The 20,997-nt window shown below is 38.8% G+C and overlaps 1 protein-coding gene across 1 annotated transcript in view; it reads right to left on the reverse strand.

Moving 5' to 3' along the window:
- Window positions 1–20,806, reverse strand: part of LOC110843191 (lachesin) — a 33,957-nt gene extending 13,151 nt beyond the window's left edge. Inside the window, exons 1-12 of the mRNA XM_035846185.1 lie at window positions 20,224–20,806; window positions 15,244–15,294; window positions 10,542–10,648; window positions 8,405–8,455; window positions 8,244–8,306; window positions 6,709–6,740; window positions 6,619–6,631; window positions 6,518–6,539; window positions 6,420–6,446; window positions 5,569–5,655; window positions 5,469–5,490; window positions 5,346–5,392 (exon numbers count right to left, since the gene is read on the reverse strand). Of these exons, the coding sequence (XP_035702078.1) occupies window positions 5,346–5,392; window positions 5,469–5,490; window positions 5,569–5,655; window positions 6,420–6,446; window positions 6,518–6,539; window positions 6,619–6,631; window positions 6,709–6,740; window positions 8,244–8,306; window positions 8,405–8,455; window positions 10,542–10,648; window positions 15,244–15,294; window positions 20,224–20,302 (601 nt within the window). The 5' untranslated portion in view covers window positions 20,303–20,806. The remainder of the gene's footprint in view (window positions 1–5,345; window positions 5,393–5,468; window positions 5,491–5,568; window positions 5,656–6,419; window positions 6,447–6,517; window positions 6,540–6,618; window positions 6,632–6,708; window positions 6,741–8,243; window positions 8,307–8,404; window positions 8,456–10,541; window positions 10,649–15,243; window positions 15,295–20,223) is intronic.
- Between the last annotated feature and the right edge of the window lie 191 nt (window positions 20,807–20,997).

Raw genomic sequence — 20,997 nt, forward strand, 5'->3', positions numbered from 1 at the left:
GGTGTATAAAAAATATTGGGGTGAAGTAACCCACCCTATGCTTGGGTAATTTGAGATTGGTGAAAGTGTCATTGACATGACACTAACGAACAGAATAAGATGTTTCGTATTACGGTCCTCACTGCTTATTTTCAGCACAAGTAAATACCAGATTCAACTATATTGCCAGCAACTAATTTACGTTCCAACTAAATAAGCCCACTTGAAACTTTTTAAATGTCCTTAGATTAGCAATTTTAAGTACACAGCTAAATTATTTGTGGAACATATAAGATTATTTTGCGACGATGTACACGGAGACAGTGCGAAATAGAAATGAAAACTCATATGGTAGAATTGGACCACATGTTTCATATCAGTTTCATGGCAGTGTTGGTAAGTGGAGGCAGGCAGGCAGGATGGAAAGTTGAGATATGACGAGGCAGCAAATGTTGTCCGAAATCGGATTCAGTTGGTGGAAGTGCAAGGAAAACGAAAAATTTCCGGGGAGGCAAATGGCATAATATTCTTCTGTTAGAGTTAGCTGCAAGAACATCGGGCGCAGACCGGACAGGCAGACTGTGCTCCACGTGCTACGAATAACATACTGCACAGCTCTTGTCATATAGATACGAAAAACTGTAGCAAATGCCCGTTTGGTTTTACTCAAACAGATAACATTTAGGCTTAGAATTTAGTCATAATTCAAGTATGTACATATATTTTAATTATTTGACGGCCTATACTGATTTCGACAAATTTGATATCAGACTACCAAGCATATTAATAATTATTAACATATCTGTTAGCCAACTTGTTTCAAATCAGGTAATAATTATGTAATTTTTACAAATATTCGGGCCATCCTTTGCATTGGAAAATATATTTGGAAAGTATACAACAAAAGTATCAAATATAACCCTGTAGTGGCATGTGCGTTAGCTTGATTGTGCATTTCAGTTACGATCTGATTTGTGCATCGTACTATATTCACCTTGATGAATAAAGAAGAAAATTGAACTGAAGTTGAGTCTGAGATATCGACTTCGGTTGAGCTGACTTGATTTCGGAGTCTCAAGTTGAGACTGAATCGTTGGCAAAGCCAGACTTGTACAAAATAATACAACACTTTGTTCTTCTGTTCACAATGTGAACTTCACATAAGCTTTTTCATAGAAAATTCCCACCTGCACACAAGCAGGATAGAGAAATCTTAAAAACTATAGCACTATTTAAACAATTGCTTTACCAATATGAACTGATCAGTTGTGTAGCAATACTCAAATGAATATTAGGATACGAAATCCGTAAATTTTAATAAGATAATGAAGGAAAACGAGTTTTACATTTGTTGCATTTGAGAATACCATACATGGCTCAAGTTGGCAGAAAACGCTGACTTTTGTGATCTACTGCCTAATTTCCATAAATTTTCGATCAATCTTATAAATCTTGAAAGAAAACCATCGTAGTTTCGCTCCATTTTGTTCTATTTAAACTATAATTTCAAATGGAGAATTCCACACTTATTTGAGTTTGAAATCATAAATTGGTTTGCATATCCTTAAGAACTTTCGAATCGACTTTTGCTATTTGCATACATTAAGTAAGGAAATTAAGCAGTTTGAGATATTTTAGATCAAACAAAACTTCTCTACTGTTATCTGTGCGAAGAAAACGTCTGGCAGCAGACAATAAAATAGTCTAAATATTTATTATTGCTGGTTATTGTATTTTACCTTTTGCCAAACTTTTGCAGTCAAATGCTTCATTAACTATGTTGACATTATTTATAAAATATGATAAGCAGGACATTTCTTTAGCACTATTACCTATGTACATATTCCTCGTTATTGCTGTGTTATGTATACCTAGTCCAACTTGCATCTGTTTTTCTCATCAGTTAAGCACTCATTACAATGACCAATCTGTCGATTTCAACAGTGTGCACCCATCGAAAATAAATAATCTATTTACTCTGCAATTAAATTAATTAACTGTGACACTTGAACCCCTCGCGCAGTAATGGGGAAAAGATGACACCTCTTCTGGAAAATTAGCCATTACATACGCTGCTGAAAACTGCTGCACTGATGAGTGGCGTTGATATCAATTTCAGCATCTCAATCCACTTGGACAGTTCTCGAGTAGCAGGGGCAGAAACAACCCGAGAAGGTTGTTCATGTTCATCCCCATCAAGCAAAGATGGATATCCATCGGAGAGGGTGTCCCTCCGAAGAGAACTAAATGGGAACTGACCATTTCAATTCAGTTGATGGACAGTTAGAAAAAGTGATAAGAATCTCCTGTTACTTGCTGACGAGACACTAGCTTTTAGGAAGAGCCCAATCCCATTAAGTGCTTGCATTATTTCAACTATTGTCCATTTTATTTGATACTCGTCCATTTCCACAAGATTATGGACTGGCCACTTTCCTATTGGGCAGATCATCCCGGCCAAGCGAATGAAATTTTTCTAATTTTCCAATGACCGGTTTTATGACCTCTGACTTGTTTATTTGCTTTAACTTTACTACGAGCGTGGGGAGGGAAGAGATATTTTTATTCTCTCAGTTTAATAACTGAATTGTTTTATCTCAACCCAAATTGTGCAACAAAAAATAGAAAGAAAACACTTGTAATATTAGCGCCGATTCCTTCACACTACTTCTTTTTTCAAAAATTGTCTCCAAATGCATGAAACATGCTCATGTTTAATTTATTGTGAATTTCTGCTGCAATTTTGGGGAAGAGCTTTTTTGTCGCAAACGTTGGATGCAACAAAAGCTTAAAGGGGGATAAAACGGGAGTAAAATTTAGACGTTTAAGAATAGGAAAGGACAGCAGTTGACTATTCCACTGTCAATGAATGAGTTGATCTGATTCTGGATTCGGATCGGTTGAGTAGGAGTCCCTCTACAATAATAAATACTCACGTGAAAGTCAGTCCATCTAAGTGAATGACAGAAAAAAACGAGATTTTTTCCCAATCTAAACATTCTGCTCCCTAGCTGGCTGGTTGGCTGGCTGGCAATATATGTAGGAGCACAAGTCGCTCTCTCCGTCCTTTCTTCTGCTATTCTTTCGACACGCCGTGCCCTTTTCATCTCCATTCTGATTTCAGATTTCTCTCTGCCGGTCCGTAACCCATCTCATCTTAAGCAGCGAGCATGGGGTGCGGACAACACCAAAAAAAGTCGGTCTGCCTTGACTTTCGGCTCAGGCCATCATTTTTGTTCCTTTAGCTGAAGCATTATTTCTTGAATTCCCCAAAGTGCCGTTTCTTCACGATGTTTACAATTTCGATTTCAATTTTTTCAATTTCGCCCTCTTTGCGCTTTCTCTTCTTTGGATTATCCTACACGCTCCTCACATTCATTCACATATATCTCAATCCGGAGTGTATGTACATAATACGTATATGTGTGTACACATCTCCGTATTGCGCAATACTATTGTCCTTCGCCACGCTGCTCACTAAGCAGGCGAAACGGTGAAAAATAGCCAACTCGGACAAACGAGAGCGGGTACGAGATACACATGATTGTAGGAGCAAGACAGTAAAAAAGTCACCAACTTATATGTATCAACCCAATAATTATTAAAATTCAGCCCCTTCCTATCATGACGTAAAGGTGCGTTTATGCTTCACGTCACCGTCACGTCCTCCTCCAAATCCGATTTTTTGATTGGTTAAAATTTTTAATTGTCGTAGTGATAATTTCGTTCAGCCAATCAAAAAATCGGATTTGAAGGAGGACGTGACGATGACGTGAAGCATAAACACCACTTAACTATCTGTACAAAATTTATTAGGAATTTAAGCTGCTTATGTAATATGTACCAAAGCCGCTCTAGCAGGTGTTACATATCATGTCTCTGACTTCCTGTACAAAATTAAATTCACTGTGGTTGAGCATACTTCGATATTACATAATCATAGAATTTGATTTCCTTTAACTGGAAAGGAGGAAAGAAAGACAAGTGGATTTGCTTAATAAATGCGAGCGTCAGAGCTCCATAAACCTGTTATTTATTGTCCCATAACTATTTCAAATATATCAATCCTCTGACTTTAACCCTAAACGTTTAAACTGCTCGGCTGCTTTTCTACACGATCCACCATCCTCATACATACCTTAAAAGTTTATATTTAGTTATGTAAATGTCTACATGCAGAAATTTCTACACCCTTAAACATGCCAAAAGTCTATATATTATAAGTTTTGACTGATGAACATTGTGTAATATTTTCATCACAAGCTGAACCTGCGTACATAGATATGACCATCCGTGCGTACAAGATTCATTGGACCTGTGAAGTTGATACTCAATACGTTTGAAATTGCAGCAACATTAGTATTTGTTTGGTTTGAACGGGAGATGAAAAGGTTTCGCTGGAAGGAATTTTGTTGGTCTTTTTTTTTTACTTGATTCTGAAAGCTTCATGAACATCACCAACCAGCCAACTTTCGCTCCTGATTAAGTTAGTCCTCGTTAATTCCGGACACAACAATTTTCCCTGTCGGCAAACTCCTCCATGAAGCCTTCATAACGCGTCCACACTTTATGATGTTGAAACTTTTCAAGATCAGACGCCCATCTTCCCCACACCAAACACATATGAATACTCCCACAGATCCTACCTCAGCCACAACTCAAACCAAACTATTGTACGTTCTCTGCAGCAAAGTCGGTCTAACCAACATTTCTTACTTCTTGTACATGGACCGAAATTTTACTTGGTCGTTCTTGGTGGTGGGGAGAGGCAAAGGTGAAAGCAGGAGCAGTGGAACTTTGGCCAAGTGAAGCCGTTGATGGTGGAATTCTGCTAGAGAATCATCATCCACGATGGACTCTGTTCTTGACTCAGCCAGTAGCCAGCAGAAGTTTGACTTGCTCTATGATGTGTCTATTCATTTAGAGCTAAGTTAATTTTGTAACCAAGTTTCCGACTGTCCATTTATTAACAAGCTGTATACCATCGGAGGACTGAAGCCATCTCTCTCTCCTCCCTCCCTCTCTTTTCGTATGCGTCTTAGCAAGCAGCACCCCACTCATTACTTCTTCTTCCTCCGTCCAACACAACAAACGCCCCCGGAGAAAGCGAATAATGCCATAACCACATCAATTTCTGGAAAAAATCATTTCCAGCCCGGCTAATTAAATGAAAAGTAAACTTTTTTCCATCAAAAGTCAGGTTACAGGTTCTAGTATGACGCATGTGGCGAAGACTAATTAAAATTTGCAAATATGTAATACGTACGTACTTATATAAATATTATGCATGTGTACGGCGCCCTGTGACTCCTTTGTAGTTTAGTAAACAGGATGAAGTTTTATTCTAATATTACCATTAGACTTACCTAGCTGTCCGTTATATTGTATTTCTTGGTTGTCCTCTCGTCTCCACCTTCATGCATTTTAAAGAGTGGCGAAAAAATCATCACAATTTTATGAAAATCATCATAATAAACACATTCACTTACATAATATAAGGATCAGGATGTCCTGGATAAATCAATAAACCAATATAGTTTAAGGTTAGGGTGGACTAAAGGTAGTCACCATAGTTCATTTTATACATACCCTTCGCTTTGCAGGTTAGCGAAATATTGAATCCTTCTTTCACCACCATGTCTGTGCTCGTGTCTTTGTCTATTATTTCTGGTGGCACTGTGGAAATAATAATTTCAAAATGTTATAATCAAGTTGTCTAATTCTTAGCTACGCTGGGAGCAACATAATGTAAAAATATATGCTGCCAAGAATGAGAACATGTATGCTGATAATGGTTGGTTAGAGCTGTGTTATTTGCCCTTGGAGAAAGTTGATTGGGATTCAGGAGGGAAGGTCGTGTCCCGGAAGGTAGGATTTGCCCTGTGGACCATCCAGCAACGTCTACAACCACAGCCCCACCAAAACACGAACACACACCTCCATCGAGGTCGTGGAGTTGCATTGCTCATTTCCACCCAGAAAACACTAACCACATCACATTGCACCATTGTTTTCCGCTAATCCGCCACCCCACCTCAGACCTCGTCGTCGTCTCTCTCATCCGAAAATCCTATTTACCCACCCTTCTTCCGCATCCTACCAAAAAAGAGAAAACAGGAATTTCTACCTCGCCATCAAGTCGAGATAAACCATATTTAATAATCTCCTATATTTTTATTATGTTTTGATGACGTTACACAATGAAAATAATTGGAGCGACGAAGGTGAGATCGAAACATGGATGATTACAACATATTCTAGATTTTGTGATGTGACTGTGATATCATATTATGCTACACTTTGAATTATCTTGCCTTATTATGCTTTATTTCTGGCATATGTATTAATTAAGCAATCAAATAATAAAATTTTGTCGAAGAAGCAATGAAAAATAGGATTTTTTGGAAAATTAATCAAAACATGTATAAATTTCCACGTACCAACAACCTCAAGGTAGGCCATTACACCTGGAAATAAAATGTACGAATAATTATTAAGTATATTTCAATAGAAATATTTTTCACCACGGGTCACGTACTAGACATGGGATCGGTGTTGACCTGTGCAAGTATTTTAAATTAATTTGTGTAGCATTTTAGGTGAATATTACGTTGTAAATATATATCAATTTGTTCAAACCTGACACATGTACCTAGAAATTTAAGATACAGATGCATGTAAAATTATAAAGTAATTTGTATATTTGTAGACTTTGTATAAAGTGCTCACCATCCACGATCAACCTCCTGCGTGTTCTTAATCTAAATTGAAATAACATTTTGTCATCAATTAAATGAATCAGCAATTATTGTGGCGATAAAGCTGTATTACAGAGCGCAATTTAATTTTTTCACGAATTTACTACCAACTTAGGTGAAATAACTGCCAGCAATAAGAAAACGGGACGACAAACAGAAAGAAGGGTTGTTACAAAGATCAAAAGTTTTGTTCACAATGGACAAGTTCATTAAATGGGATTTTCTTCATTAATAAATCAGGCAGAGTGGATAACTTTTGAGGATTTCTTAGTAATAATAAGTTGCATTAAAAAAAGTGATCAGGGAGGAAAAGCTTTTAATCTTTGAGGAATGAAAAGCCTTTCAACTAGGGCTTATAGTACATAAGTTGCTCCTTATTTTCCTTGTTGTGCTCCCTCAGAAGCAGACGTGTCTCACTGGAAATTCCAACTTCTTATTTCTAAGGCATATTATTAGCCTATTTATATAGATACACACGAGCATGGGCATGTGGGTATAGGGTAAAAATAAGCAAGTAGCAGCCCGGCAAGTAGAAAGGAAGGGAGAAAGCGAGAGCGTGGGGCGAGAAAGAAATGGTGGCAAGTATCGGCAAGGGTGGTAGTAAACTGGAGCATTTATCTTGAAGACAATGACGAGAAGGAAGTCATGTTGAGTAGAAGACGGTCGGGTTCAACTTGAAAATCATGAGTTTCAACAGCGTTTTATAGCTCTAATTCGATTAGAGGAGAAGGCAAACATTAGAAAACCGGATAAAGGAGGAGAAAGAGCACCCGGACTGGACGCCTGGAGGAAATAGGAATCCTTGACAAAATGTGGTCTGGTTTGGCTTACTTCTTTGTCAAGCTCTCTCTTATCCCACCGGATCCGATCTTATTCCGCAATTCTATTTTGTGCATTTGCTCTTTAACAAGGGCAATGCTTTTTTTCCGGAGCTGAGTCGTCAGTACAGTATGCTATGCCGGTGGGCTGGTGCATGGTGGACAGTTCGTCGGCCATGGAAAAGTTAACCGATGAAAGAAAGTTGGAGGAAAGGAAGGAGGATCAGTTTGCTTGGATTGATGTTGAAACGGGTAGTTTTATACGGTATTTAACCAGAGCTAAGTTACACCTTGATCTTTTTCCTTCGGTTTGTTCAAATAGATCCGCGAACAGAATTCTTTCGACTTCACCTTCCCGACACGGCGTCACAGCAAGTGGGATTTTTAGCTTCTTTAAGAGGAAAGGTTTTAAAGCTTTGTTTTCATGCTCTATAAAATCCACAACAAGAAAATCGAATCCATGTTCAAAGAGCGAAAGAGAACCAGTGAATGAAAGAAAGCATCACATTCACACTCGATATGTACATGCGTACGTACGTATATATGCACATGCAAAGCGCAACGAAAAACAATTTTGAGTTACAATGATACAAACATATGTATACATTTGCATCAAATTCTTATTTAAAACGAATTGCAACCATACGGAAAAATTGAGTTGAAATTAGATAAGTATGAAGAAACTTACTTGAAGAAACCACGAGCGATGGTCCGAGTGGGCCAAGCTTATTCTTGGATTTCTAGTGATTACCTGATTATCAATAATATGTAACCATTCATGAATGTGCAAAAGGCTGTTGGCTGTAATGCAATAATTCAATTATTATTATCGTAGTATTGTATTATTACCTGCTGGTGAATTGTTAGTATCGTTTGTGTATCTACACGTACCCACGCCACCTGCAAAAAGTTAGCAATCGTTGGTTTCCTTGAGTACTTTCTATACACGTTGACATCAGGCATTAACAGCAGTCTCCACATCTCAGTACGAATTTGGTATTAAATTTAGCGTCATGTTTTCATCAATTTGACATCGATATTAAAACTAGGAAGTTTAAAAGTATATACATATCGTATATAGTAAGTAGTACAACTATGATAATTTCCTTCCCCAGGTTTAATTGAATTGGATTGAATTGAACATGTGACAGAATCAAAGGGGTGTTTCAGATCAGAATAAATGAGTGAATGAAAACGATGCCACTTGAGATGGGCAGGGTGAGTTATCTTCCACGGGAGGAATATGACATTCCTTCCAGATATTAAATCGCTTTACATATTACACAGCTAGAACTGGAGGCTGCACCACTTGAGCTGAGCTGCTGGGGGAGAGAGGGATGCATATTTGACATTTGGGGGATGATGTAAAGGAGAAGACTGATTCGTGTCAATGTCACTTTGAGTTACCTTCCTCGTCCCATTCTGCAGCAGCCACGTAGCGTGTGTGCCCAGCAGTCAGTGACTCAAATTACGGAATGTAACATTAACCAAACTTTTCAAACTTTTCAAGGGGCATTTCACACTTTAAAGGAAGCCCCACTTGACACTAAACTTCATAAAGTTAATGACATTGCACTTTGAGTGGAAGGGAGCAAACGTTACGAAAAGGCAGATGGATGGCGTATTCCGACCAGCTTTCTTTCTCGGCGGTGTAACAATGAAAATGTATTAAGTGAATACTTCGCATCCAGACCAGTGGTGCTGCTCGGGAGTGACTAGTGCCTAGTGCCAACTTGGCCGGAATTTGGCGTGAGAGTTACCCATACGATAACTACTACATGAGTTACGCTGCTACTATACTTTTAGTTGAAGTGAATTGCTCTTTTGCTGCAGATGGATGCAGTTTACCAGGAAAGAGAAAGCTTTTCCCCTCTCAGCCAAACTACTCGCTCCATCAGTGAGTGTGTCGCAGAGTAGAAACTGATTGAAATGAGCTATATTAAGCACATTGTTTTAGATTATAAGAAAACACAGTTGAACATTCATCAATAAATGATGGGTTAATTTGTTCGTAATCCAATAATTATCTAACGCATGTTTCATTGCATAACTTTAGTGTTAATTTGCATAATACAAGTTTTATGATGGTGTGAACAAAGAAAATGTTCGGAAAGAAGAGAATTTCAAAAGTATAAGAAAAGTTGTTATTGTTAAGCTGCAAAAATACTTCAGTGTGACTTGTTCTCTACCAAAATAAAAATTTATTCTATACCTAACACCATGTGCATCAAACCAATGTGCTCATGCCATTATGAATATGAAAATGCATCCCCCTGGCTGTAAAATGGTGTGTTACATGGAATCAAGCGCATATTTTGAGCCTTGAATTGTTCAGATCATTGGTGCACATTCAACGGCCAACTGTATATGAAAATGATGTTACTGTGTTGCATGAGGAAAGAAGAGACAGACTCGCGAGTCTTATTATTGCTGTGTCGTCCTCTCCTCCTTCTCCTCCTCTTATGAAATATAATCTGGCGTGGAGAGAAAGGGAGGGCAGATTTTAATAAAATCTTCATCTCTGTCTTCTTTCTGTTCTCTGTGAGAAATACTCCAGATTCCGGTGGTGGAGCAGAGCGAACAAGTCCAGACAAGACGGATTTGGGAAGGAGGAAGTACCACCATCTACTATCATTACATAGATAATACTTCATAATAACACTATAACACTTTCCAGAGCTTAAGCCCCCACTTTACAAGCTTTCATGGTTCAAAATGAGAGACCAGGGGGAAAGTGACAAATAGCTACCAATTAATTCTCTCTCCGACTTTTCCAGTTTCATTTTTGACGAGGAAGGGTTCCTACTTTCACTTCTTCTCAATTTCATAAAAAAAATGTTTCGTTAGATTGAGCATCGCATTGTATGTGCACTATACACATGTAAACTTGGATGCTGATCGTCTCATAAAGATAGGCACACATGTCGCATAACGACATGCGACACGGCAAGAAATGCGTAAATATTCAAATAAAAAAGATTATTACCTTAAAGTTGTACAAGTGGTCTACAACACACGGGAGTAACGCGTCTTTGTCAACCGTGACTGTAACATTTGGTATTGGTTGGGCGAATCTTGGGAGGGATGACGACTCTGAAATATAAAATACAGGTGTGTTCAGGGATCATGAACAGAATGCGTGCGTAATTAAGTACTGTTACAAACGATAATTTCCTCGTGCGTGTTACAACGTTCGTCACAATGCGCATAAAGTGACAATTTGGGTTACGAGAAATGACATAATCGCATCACATCTCCACCATTAGGGTCTTGATATTACGTGGAGAAAGTCGTATTGTATTCTGCAAAGCCTCCGCTGCTGCTGCTTTTGCCTTTATTCTGCTGTTGGTTTAGTAGTTTTTGGGAGCTTGGCTTGGTATTTGGTATCTCTTGGTGGTGTTGGTGTACCGTGTAATGTCTTTCCTCGTCGACTTCTTCCTCCTGTCAAAACTGTCAACACACTTCTGAGGCCTAAACCAACCAACTAACCGACCGACAGACCAACTTTCTCCTCTCTAAGCGTTAGCGTCAGGGGCTAACAACACCAAATCCTAACCACGATGAAATCCGGCATCCGAGTTATTTTTCTTTATAAACTTTTATTTCTGGACTTGTTCCTGTCTTTCATGCTTCACGCCTACCTTTTTCGACTGGTTCTTCTGATCATACTGCTTTGATCAAACCAATAAGCTTTGAATACTCTCGAACGTACTTATGCGCCGCTCCTGCCTTCTTCTCCGGTTACGAAAATGATGGATATTATGTTGTGATACAGCTCCTCGGATATATATAGAATTGACTTTCCTAACGTTCCAGCAGATTCTGGTGACAGTTGTCATTATCCTTTAATGGCAACATCTGCCGTGTCTCTCCGTTTCCTTTGTCACTTTCGTCAGCAAAATCTCTAATCAATTTTGTCAAGCCCAAGTCAATCACGATGTGTTGTCAGTCAAACTTAATTTTAGAATTGAAAATCTGTGCAGGTGTTGAGTTGTGGACGATAAGTGGAAATTAATGTCGCTGATTAATCTCCCAATGATTAGATCGAATTGAAATGTCAGGTTCAAGAAAAAATTCAGGCACCAATTTATAGATATGAGTCAACACGGTAGTCGCAATTTATGTACAAACATATTTGACTCCCAGGTATACATGTAAAATGGGCATTACACACATTTAGAATTTCAGTAACGTTTTCTTGAGATACATGACGCTGGGGAAATGGGATGCGGTGTGTATAAGTATATACATCTAAATGTGCATGTCATAGTGAAGAATGAAGAAGGCCGACACATGCAGAAACTGGGTCCGGATTTGTTTGCAGCTGTGCCCATCCATCCATCTGCAGTTGAATCACAGGTCTTCCATTTCATATTTGTTTCTGCTTGAGAAAAATGATTTCTCGGGCAATAAAAATACAGTAATATTGATGGCATTGCGAGACTGTCCCCCTGCAACGGAGATGGCGAGAGATAAGTGAAAACGTGTGACGTGAATGAAAGGGAGTCATGTGTGGCTACTTTTCCATTTTCTCAAATCCTATTGCAAGCGCTAACCAACACGGTACCAACGGTTAGTTTTTGCTGAAAACACTTGAACAGGGTGGTTCTATGACGCGATGATCGGAAAATACATATTTCTGAAGCTGTAGATCGTTAGAAATTCGGAAGACGTCTTCATTCCTTTCTTTCTACGTCTGCTTCGGCTGGTGGTGTGAAGGGAAAGTTGGGGTAAAAAGGATCAAAAACATACTTAACCAAACCGAACGACTACTAAGTGCAGGGGAGGCGAGTGATATGTATTCGTAACAAATGACAATGACAGGTCCTCAGAGTTCCGGAATAAGATCTTCTATCAGAAATACATACATAGTGGAAAAGTGACAATTCAGCTAGCCCATTGCACGGTACGTATTAAATTCCAAACCAGAGGAGCTATAAATTATACTGACCATTTTTAAACTTGTAAAAACAATATGTTTGCCGAGCTATGTTTTCTACCTATAGTTTCTAAGATTTCAGATAAAGGAGAAATAAGTCTGGTATGTTTATAATGAAAATGTGGCACATTAGAATTAAGATTTTAAACAATATCAGAACGGCTGTACAAACTTCAAGTGCATAATTGTGTCTGGGGCACTTGGCATGTCATGATCTCTAGCCTGCATGGGCATGTACACAGTTTGAGCCAGCAGGCCGACGTGGTAATCCCTTCATACGAACGTACGGACAAAACGCTGCTGCTGCTGCGAGAAGAGAAAGCAATGGAGAAACGCTGGGAGCCAGGTTGCTCCCAGGAAGGAAAGGGAAGATAGACAGGAAATGGGATTTTACACGGGGAGAGGAGGGAGAAGGTACAAATGTACACATTGAAAGAAATAATGAGAAGATAGCCCAGAGAGGAAGACGAAGTGGCTTGAGAATTCCGAGAGTGTCTGTGAAGCAATTAAACGGACTGGAGATTTTTCATGTCAGAAGGTGACTGCCACCCTCATCAAGTATGGGGCACATCATCCCACGACCACCAACCACACCATTTCATCCTTTCTCCACCACACACACCGGCTTCACTAAAGCCCGCCCGGGACGACTCATATTTTCTTTCAATCTACATAAGCCATTCCGTTTCATGCCTTCAGAATTTTTAATACTACACGACATTTCAACCATCAGTCCCTCCCATCCACGTTTCGGGATACATCATTTGCACCCTCATCGCCCTAAATCGCTTCCACAGACCAAGCAACCCACTTGTCCTTGCAGGTCCCATCTTTGTGGTGGTGGAAGAAAGTTAATGTTGCTTTCCTGAGGTGGCTAGGGAGGTGCATTTTGAGATAATTTATGTAAACCTACGTATGTACATATGTATGGTTACTTCCATATTCCAGATTTTTATCTCATGGGAAATCAGTCAATCTTCTGAAATTAAGGGCGAGGATGACGAGTTATGAATCATGTGAAAAATGACTCGAATTGTTTGTTTTAAATAATATGCCGATAATTGACTATTTCTATTATGCATACTATTTAGATGGTGAATAAATGCCATAAAAATCGGGTAAACTACCCACGTAACAAAACAATTACAGAATCATTCCTCTTCGAACAAAAAAGTTGAATCCACACGTTGAGAGAATTTAATGATACGCAAACATAAACTGTTCGCATTGCAACACTCTTGGGTATTTATTTCGTTAGGCGCTTGAATGTCCTGCTCAATTAAATCAAAGCAGAGTTGAGCAATAGCAAATACGCAGCGTCAGAGAAAGTGAATGATGTAAACGAAAAGAGAAATATGAAATCCCAACCCAATCTCATCCACTTGGATGTGCACTGCATAGTCAATATACGTGCATATAGTCGCATAATAATAGTAATTATACAAACCCAAGTGAAACTAATGAAATTAATGCACACAGGCAATAAATACCTTGATGAATCTGTAATTTTGCTTCTCGGTGTCAATTATAGCGATGATTCCGGTTATCATATAATGCTTGTAATCGCTTCACACTGAAGCACAAAAGTAAATATACGCATACGTTGGGACAAAACGTGTCTGTTATATGTTACAAGAACAAGTTTGAAGTTGATGCAATATTGCATCCAAATAAATGCATTTGGTTCTGCATTGGTTTCACTCATTAATGAAACTATATAGATGAATGCTAATGGACTTCTTCCTTCAGCTCCATCTCTGCGTTATGTGCACGTGCTTATTTACATCCGTCTGCATATACATTTCTACTTTATGCAACAGATAAAGTAAAAAGTTTGTTGATTCAATGCAGTGGAATGTTACAACAATGCGATATCTAAATCTATGTACTACGGTTGGAACTAATATCTGAGACAGAGCGAGATATCAGTTCGAAATGAGAGCAGGTTGGGTTGATGTAGATACAGGTTTAGGTAGGAAAGCAAAGAAAGAAGTCACGACGGACAAGTTTGTGGCTGGCCTCCTGGATAATTAGGAAGTCGCACGGAAACAAATTGAAGGGGAGTTTCTCCCTTGTTTACACAATAGCTCTCTCTCTGCGGAAAATAAGACTGCTCCTATGGCGTAAGTATACAGACATAAAATAATATATGCTGTCGAACCATTACACGACACCGCAAAGGTCTAAATATAGTGCAAGCAATCTAATCATTTTCACATGGATGTTAAATTGAAACAACTTAAGTATAATAGGAGACCATTGAAAGGGCTCTAGTTTACTCCATCCATATTTATTCATGAACAAGTCACTCGTGAGCTAGAGTTCGAAAATAGGAGAACAGGTAATATCAAAATGATGTAATCAATAAGAACTCAAGTGGCACCACTTTTTTGCCGTCACATCGAAATACACGAGTAGCGTGCGCCCGATATATCGTGCTCAAATCCCAATAAATCAAAGTTTCAGACAATTTGAACCAAAAGTAAGTTGATTGTCTGTCGTTGCACGTAGTTTTATAATAATAATCAGGGTCGCCGTTGCGGACAAAGATTATCCAGTGAACCAAAGCCTGGAGACAAAAATGTTTTGAACGTTTTATAGATTTCGTCAACCCAACCAATTTTTTGCAAACTGTGATTTGTCAAACTTCTCTGGGACTCATCAATCATTCAAGAAAAAAATTTTAGACATTGGAAACTAGACATGAGTATATATTAGTATGCACATATGTACGCATGATGAAACTTACCAATATCAAAGTCGTCCATGTCGTCTGTCCTTCGGCTTCTACCTCGACGACCTGAAAACAGTCAATATGATATTCATCGTTAGTTTAAATTTGTCATCAAAATTATCATATTTCTTTCATCACTTTATTTTACTGACTGATTACAATAATGACACTCATGTAATTTGATAGTGGAAGCATAACCGACGATCTAAAATTGTAACGATGCAATACTTGAGTGCCCATCTTTGACCACTTTCTTTAGTGTTTTTATGAATATGGAAGCCACTCTGTTAATACTCGTTAACAACCTCATAAACCTCCATTTTCGATGGTCATAACAGTTTAGCAATTGCTTTTTAGGGATAAGTCATAATCAGGAGAAAGTCCGCACATCAATAGTTTGCGATATACTCTATACATGTTGCAATTTTTGCTGTTTAGGGTTTGGATTTCAGAGGCATGGAAGTAGTAGGAGCAGAACAACATAACAATATCCCATGGTCCGATGAACCTGGGTAATGTTCTGTGAAATCAAGTTTAAGTCTCAAAATCCAGTGCAACAGCAGCAGCAGCTTCATAACTTTGTTTTGCTTTCACTATTCGTTTGCCTCTTGTGATCTCAACAACGGGCGGCGGAGGAGATGGAATTAACCCTTCAACTAAGGCTCCTCCGTATCTGATTTTTTGTGGTCTCGCTACTCAAGGGATGATGGTGATCTAATTTTACAGTCAACGGGGCTGCAAAAGGTGCAAGATCCAACGGTTGTTGTAAATGGGAAACGAGCAAATATATTTACTTTTGCCAGTAGCACAAGCAGAGTGTCCACTTCATATGCTTAATATTTTTAATACAGTCACATGTGAAGAGACAATGTAAATAAGAAATATTGTGCATAGAGTAATATTATTAGTTTACATATTATATTAATAATACATATATGTTATTAAAGAACTATGCAAATCTATTGTCGAACTATTTAAATAAGTATGACATACTAGAACGTGGCTTCCAGTTGCGATACGTAATAATGAGCCAACCATACAGATTTACAAAAATGTACGCCTGAATTATATGTATGATCATGGGAATTTCTCATCTCTACATTTCCATCCTCGTCTCTCCCTGTGTATATGTATGTATGTGTGTGTCTTTCATCTACTTTCCTGCCCTATCCCTGTCAAAAAACATGATGATGAGATGGCCAGATTGCATTTCCGAGCTTGAATATGGACGGGAGAATAGTGTGTGGGGGATATTCACACCAAAGGCCGAAATTCAGATGGGAAACCGAACACGTTTCTCCAATTTATCAAATAAATCTGAAATTCTGGAAATCTTCATAACAAATCCCTCGCCCTTCAGCCAAAATCCCAAAGAGTGAGGAGCCCATTATGTGATCTGCGACATCTTAGGTGCTGTTTGAAGTGCTAAGTACAATCCGGGTCTCACTTTCTATGATCCATTCCATGTTGGTCTCTTGCACGAATAATCAGTTCATCATTTACTAAATGGGTACAGCTCACGTGCTCTAAAATGTACTTGGCCCGCAATTATTAATATGCAAACCTTGAGCTCTGCTAATGCAAATATCAAATGGACAAATGAACCGTGTCAGCACCCAAATCGAGGGCAGGAATTATGAATCTAGACTAGAGTAGAATGATAAGTTTTCTTAAACTTTGATGGCTGTGATATTCCGTGCATGCCAAAAAGCCATATTTCTACATATATATAAGGCTAATTAGATATTAGTGATGTAACTTGCGAAGAGGTGCAAACGACAAAAAAATCTCAAGAATTTTTATAGTATTGCACAATGCACACGAATGCAGCGAATAAGTATTTTTTATTATTAGTGCTTATTAACAAAAGTAGTAAGTAACAAAAGAATTAATGTGAAACATTTCTAATTACAAACTGTGAGCGCGTGAAGAAAATAAGAAGAACAAATGGAAGGACCATTATTTTCTAATTTTCAGCAATATTTCACATGCTTGTAGCGTAACTTTCAGGACATTGAGAAGCAGCAGCAGATTCTTTTCTTGCTAAGTCCATGGGATCAAGACGCATTATTATATGAGTCGTTTCTAAAAGAAAGCAAAAGCTGGGTGGGAGTAAGTGGAGGCACAGTTATTTAGACATTTAAGAGCAGTTCGACTCCATTCCACCCACACCCACACACATACATGCAGCACATACGGAGAAAGCAGGGAAAGCATGTTGATCAAACCCACATCAACACCACCACCACCACCAGCTCCATCCCACTCACACATCCATTAACACGGTGAATGAGATGAGACTTTCACTTGGGAGAGTTGGCTTTAAGTATGTCTTAATTTTTGAATTTATCACCCGATAAATTTGTTCAAATGGGATTTTTTCGTATATGTACCTCGGAACATAATACACGTACACGAGAATGCAAGTGGATGGTTGGTATGGGATAACGGGGGTGTTTGTAAGCACGTGCTGACTGCTGACACCAATTTCCCTCAACGCGTGATATTTCTTATTTCTTCCAGCACGTTGTGGTGTATTAGAAGAAGAACCATCTGTGTATCTCTTCGCCCTCCTATCATTTCTTGAGCCCTTCCACATCTATTTCATTCTCACCCTGATTTTTGTCATCACCAAAAAACATGGTCGCTGGTGTTGGGAATGGTATATACATGCTTACACTACAATGTTTCCTCATCCACACCTTATACTTCTTCTTCACCTTCCTCAAACACCAACCACCACATTTCTAATAACCTGGCCAAAATCACACACTTTTCTCTGAAACTCAATTATTTATCTGTTGTCACATAGAACTAGTGTTGCGATAAAAGTATTTCCTTGCGACCCATATGCTATCTCATCTGCGGGCTCCATTTAGTTTTTTGCTGATGGTGACAAACCTTGTGGATAAATGTAATACTACAAAGTTACGCTAATCAGCGGGTTTAAAACATGTAAACATTTGTTATGGTTTGCTTGATATGGGAAACAACTCTGTTTTAACAAAATAATGTTTTTTCTGGTCTTGTTCGACGGACGTTATTGATTTGTGTTTATGCCATTTGCCTGTCTATGGAACTTCAGCCGCTTGAATGAAATGAATGATTAAACTACAACACAGACAAACAACCGCAGCTTACTTTTTGTTGATGAATTGGGGACTGGAGTGAAGTGGAAGAGCTGGTAATGGTAAAACGCTCAAGAGAAAAGTCGAAGATCTAACTGACTTAAAATCAGAGTTGAGTTGAGACGAATTATCAGAGCTAAAGTGAAACGCGTGTATATTCCAGTCTGGTTTTCTCGTTCACTTTTCCCTACGTTCGTTTGTTTGTACATATATAAATATATCCCGGTATCAAGTGCATAGTATCCTCATCTCCGATCTTCACTGGAAGGACAACAGACCAGAAAAAAGGAATTGGACGGATCCCTCTCTAATTTTTTAGTTAACTAACACAAGTCTCGCTTAGCAGAACATCTCCTCCAAATCTGACTCTTTCACTCAGTATTATTTGCAATAAAACTAGTGAGCGTATAGTATTAGGCACATATCTATATTTTCAAACCCTTTCACACCACTTCATTCTTTCAATAATTAATTATAAGATCTGCTCTAATAATGCAACTCTCATGCACTTTTGCTTACTTTCTTTCCTCAACGCCAAAACTGACTTTTGCGAGCTTCAGTTTGATGGACTATATAATAGCTGTATTGCTACAAACAATGAACGTTACGTGTGTTGTGTTGTGTTATGAAGTGATTGAAAGAGATAGTACTTGATGACGAGAACTCAAATTGGGCCTTATTTTTGTCAGTTTTTGTTACTAAACCAAGTTGACTTGTCGTCAGTGGACGAAATGTGTGTGGTGTGGGTGCTGCTAATGGAATGAAACGGGATAGGTTCGGCTACTATGGCAGCTGTTTGGGTGCGGTGAGCTATCAGTTATTTTAGGGCGCAAAATGGATGGACACGGACATCTCAATTCATTGTACTTTCACATCGAAGCAGCAAGTTTGAGGGTGAGCTCGGAGAGGGAGAAAGAAACATTCAAACATCCGATATGTGAAAATAAAAGCATTTACCGCATCAACCACTCTGACAAGCTGAAGTTATCATTCGTCTCATCTCTTCATTTTTCCATGTTTGTATTCTATCCCTTGGATTGTGGATTACACAGCGTTTTACTTGAGCTGTGTGCATGAATGTCTATATATATTTCTCTCTCTGTGTGTGTCTTTTCAAAAGGAATGAAACATTTCATGTCAAATTATGACAAGGATTGCACTATGCGACTCTGGTCTGCATGTTAATTTTGCATTACACAGTACACCTACATATCTCTATTACAACCACTGTAACTTTTTTAGGCATATGTATGTACATGTACGTTCATATTTGAAATGTATAATAATTTTAGCCTCGTATGTGCATTTATTTTAAAATAAGTAAGATACACATAAATCGTACACCTGATCACACAGCCAAACCTCTTGTATGCATGCACATCACCAAATTTTGGAACTGTGAACAAAATGTGCTGCTTATGCCAACCACAAAAGTAAGTAATTTTACAGGAAGTTGAACGGATATGCTGAGATTGACATGAACCCAAATTTAGTGCTGAAATAGAGACTAAGACTCCAGCCAAGATTTGGGACGTTCGAGGAATCTCAATATTTCAACTGGACAGGAAACTCTCAGGGGAAAGATATTTTTGAAAGAATAAAAATATGGGCCAAAGAAGTCGGAGGTTCAAACAGAAACTCCTATTTTCAGAATTGGAACCACTTTTACAGGTTTAGCTTTTTATACACAAAAATTGCGACTGATTTTAATGCTCGTGTGATTCATACACATTTATATGTGCAAATCACTGGAAGAAAGCTGCGATTTCTTGTAGAAAAATTCAAAATGGCAAGTTGGGGGATGTGGAGAATAGTTTCACGGTCAGCGAATGGCATGATGCTTATCAGAGAAAGAGAGGAAATTTACCCTGGGAGGAAGGGATGGCGAGAAGGAGAGCGAGTGTGAAGAGGAAGAAAACTCCAACATAGCCCCGAAACCCAACCATTTTCACCCTTCAAACCACGACGACGGCTCCTTCCTTCCTCGCCTGATGAGATTCTTGCTCTCGACACCACCCTTTCAAGTCTCACAAGGCTAACACCTCCCACTTGCAAAATTTCCAGTTTTAAGATGATGAGCAGGCTCACACTTTTTCTGGTTAGATTGGTCACCTTCTGAACAGTCAGTTGCACATTTTTTGCAGCTCAGTCGAAACTAGAGATGACTAATATGTCGCACTTTGCCCATATTTAGCAGCACAGCGTAATTACTTTCCCGGCCATGTCAACAAATTACTCGAGCTGATTATTGGATACTGGTGTGTGGATTACTAGGGAAGAAACTGGAGGGGATTTGAGCTGGTGATTTTGTTAGGAGAAAGAAGGTCCGCTCGGAAGCGGATAACGTAACAAACTGAAGAACGTTGGTAGTGAAACGACGGAGGAGAGAAGAAAGTTGGTTATATGTTGCTTCGTTGGTCGGTGGTGGTTCTGGCAGTGACTCCTCGAGGCACAGTTTTCCCTTCTCGTCTTTCTGGGTTGGTTGGTGATGCCACAACTTACCCCATCGAAGACCATCTCCCCATTTTCCCCGTGTGCATAGGAGAAAGGTTGACTTCGGTCGAGTGAATGGGCTAGGCGTGCATATCTATAAAATAAAATCTGCCTCACTCAGGTCGGACAACATTCGCCCAACTGCATT

This window comes from Folsomia candida, unplaced genomic scaffold (genome assembly GCF_002217175.1).
Source record: "Folsomia candida strain VU population unplaced genomic scaffold, ASM221717v1 Fcan01_Sc001, whole genome shotgun sequence".
In the NCBI taxonomy this organism is placed as follows: domain Eukaryota; kingdom Metazoa; phylum Arthropoda; class Collembola; order Entomobryomorpha; family Isotomidae; genus Folsomia; species Folsomia candida.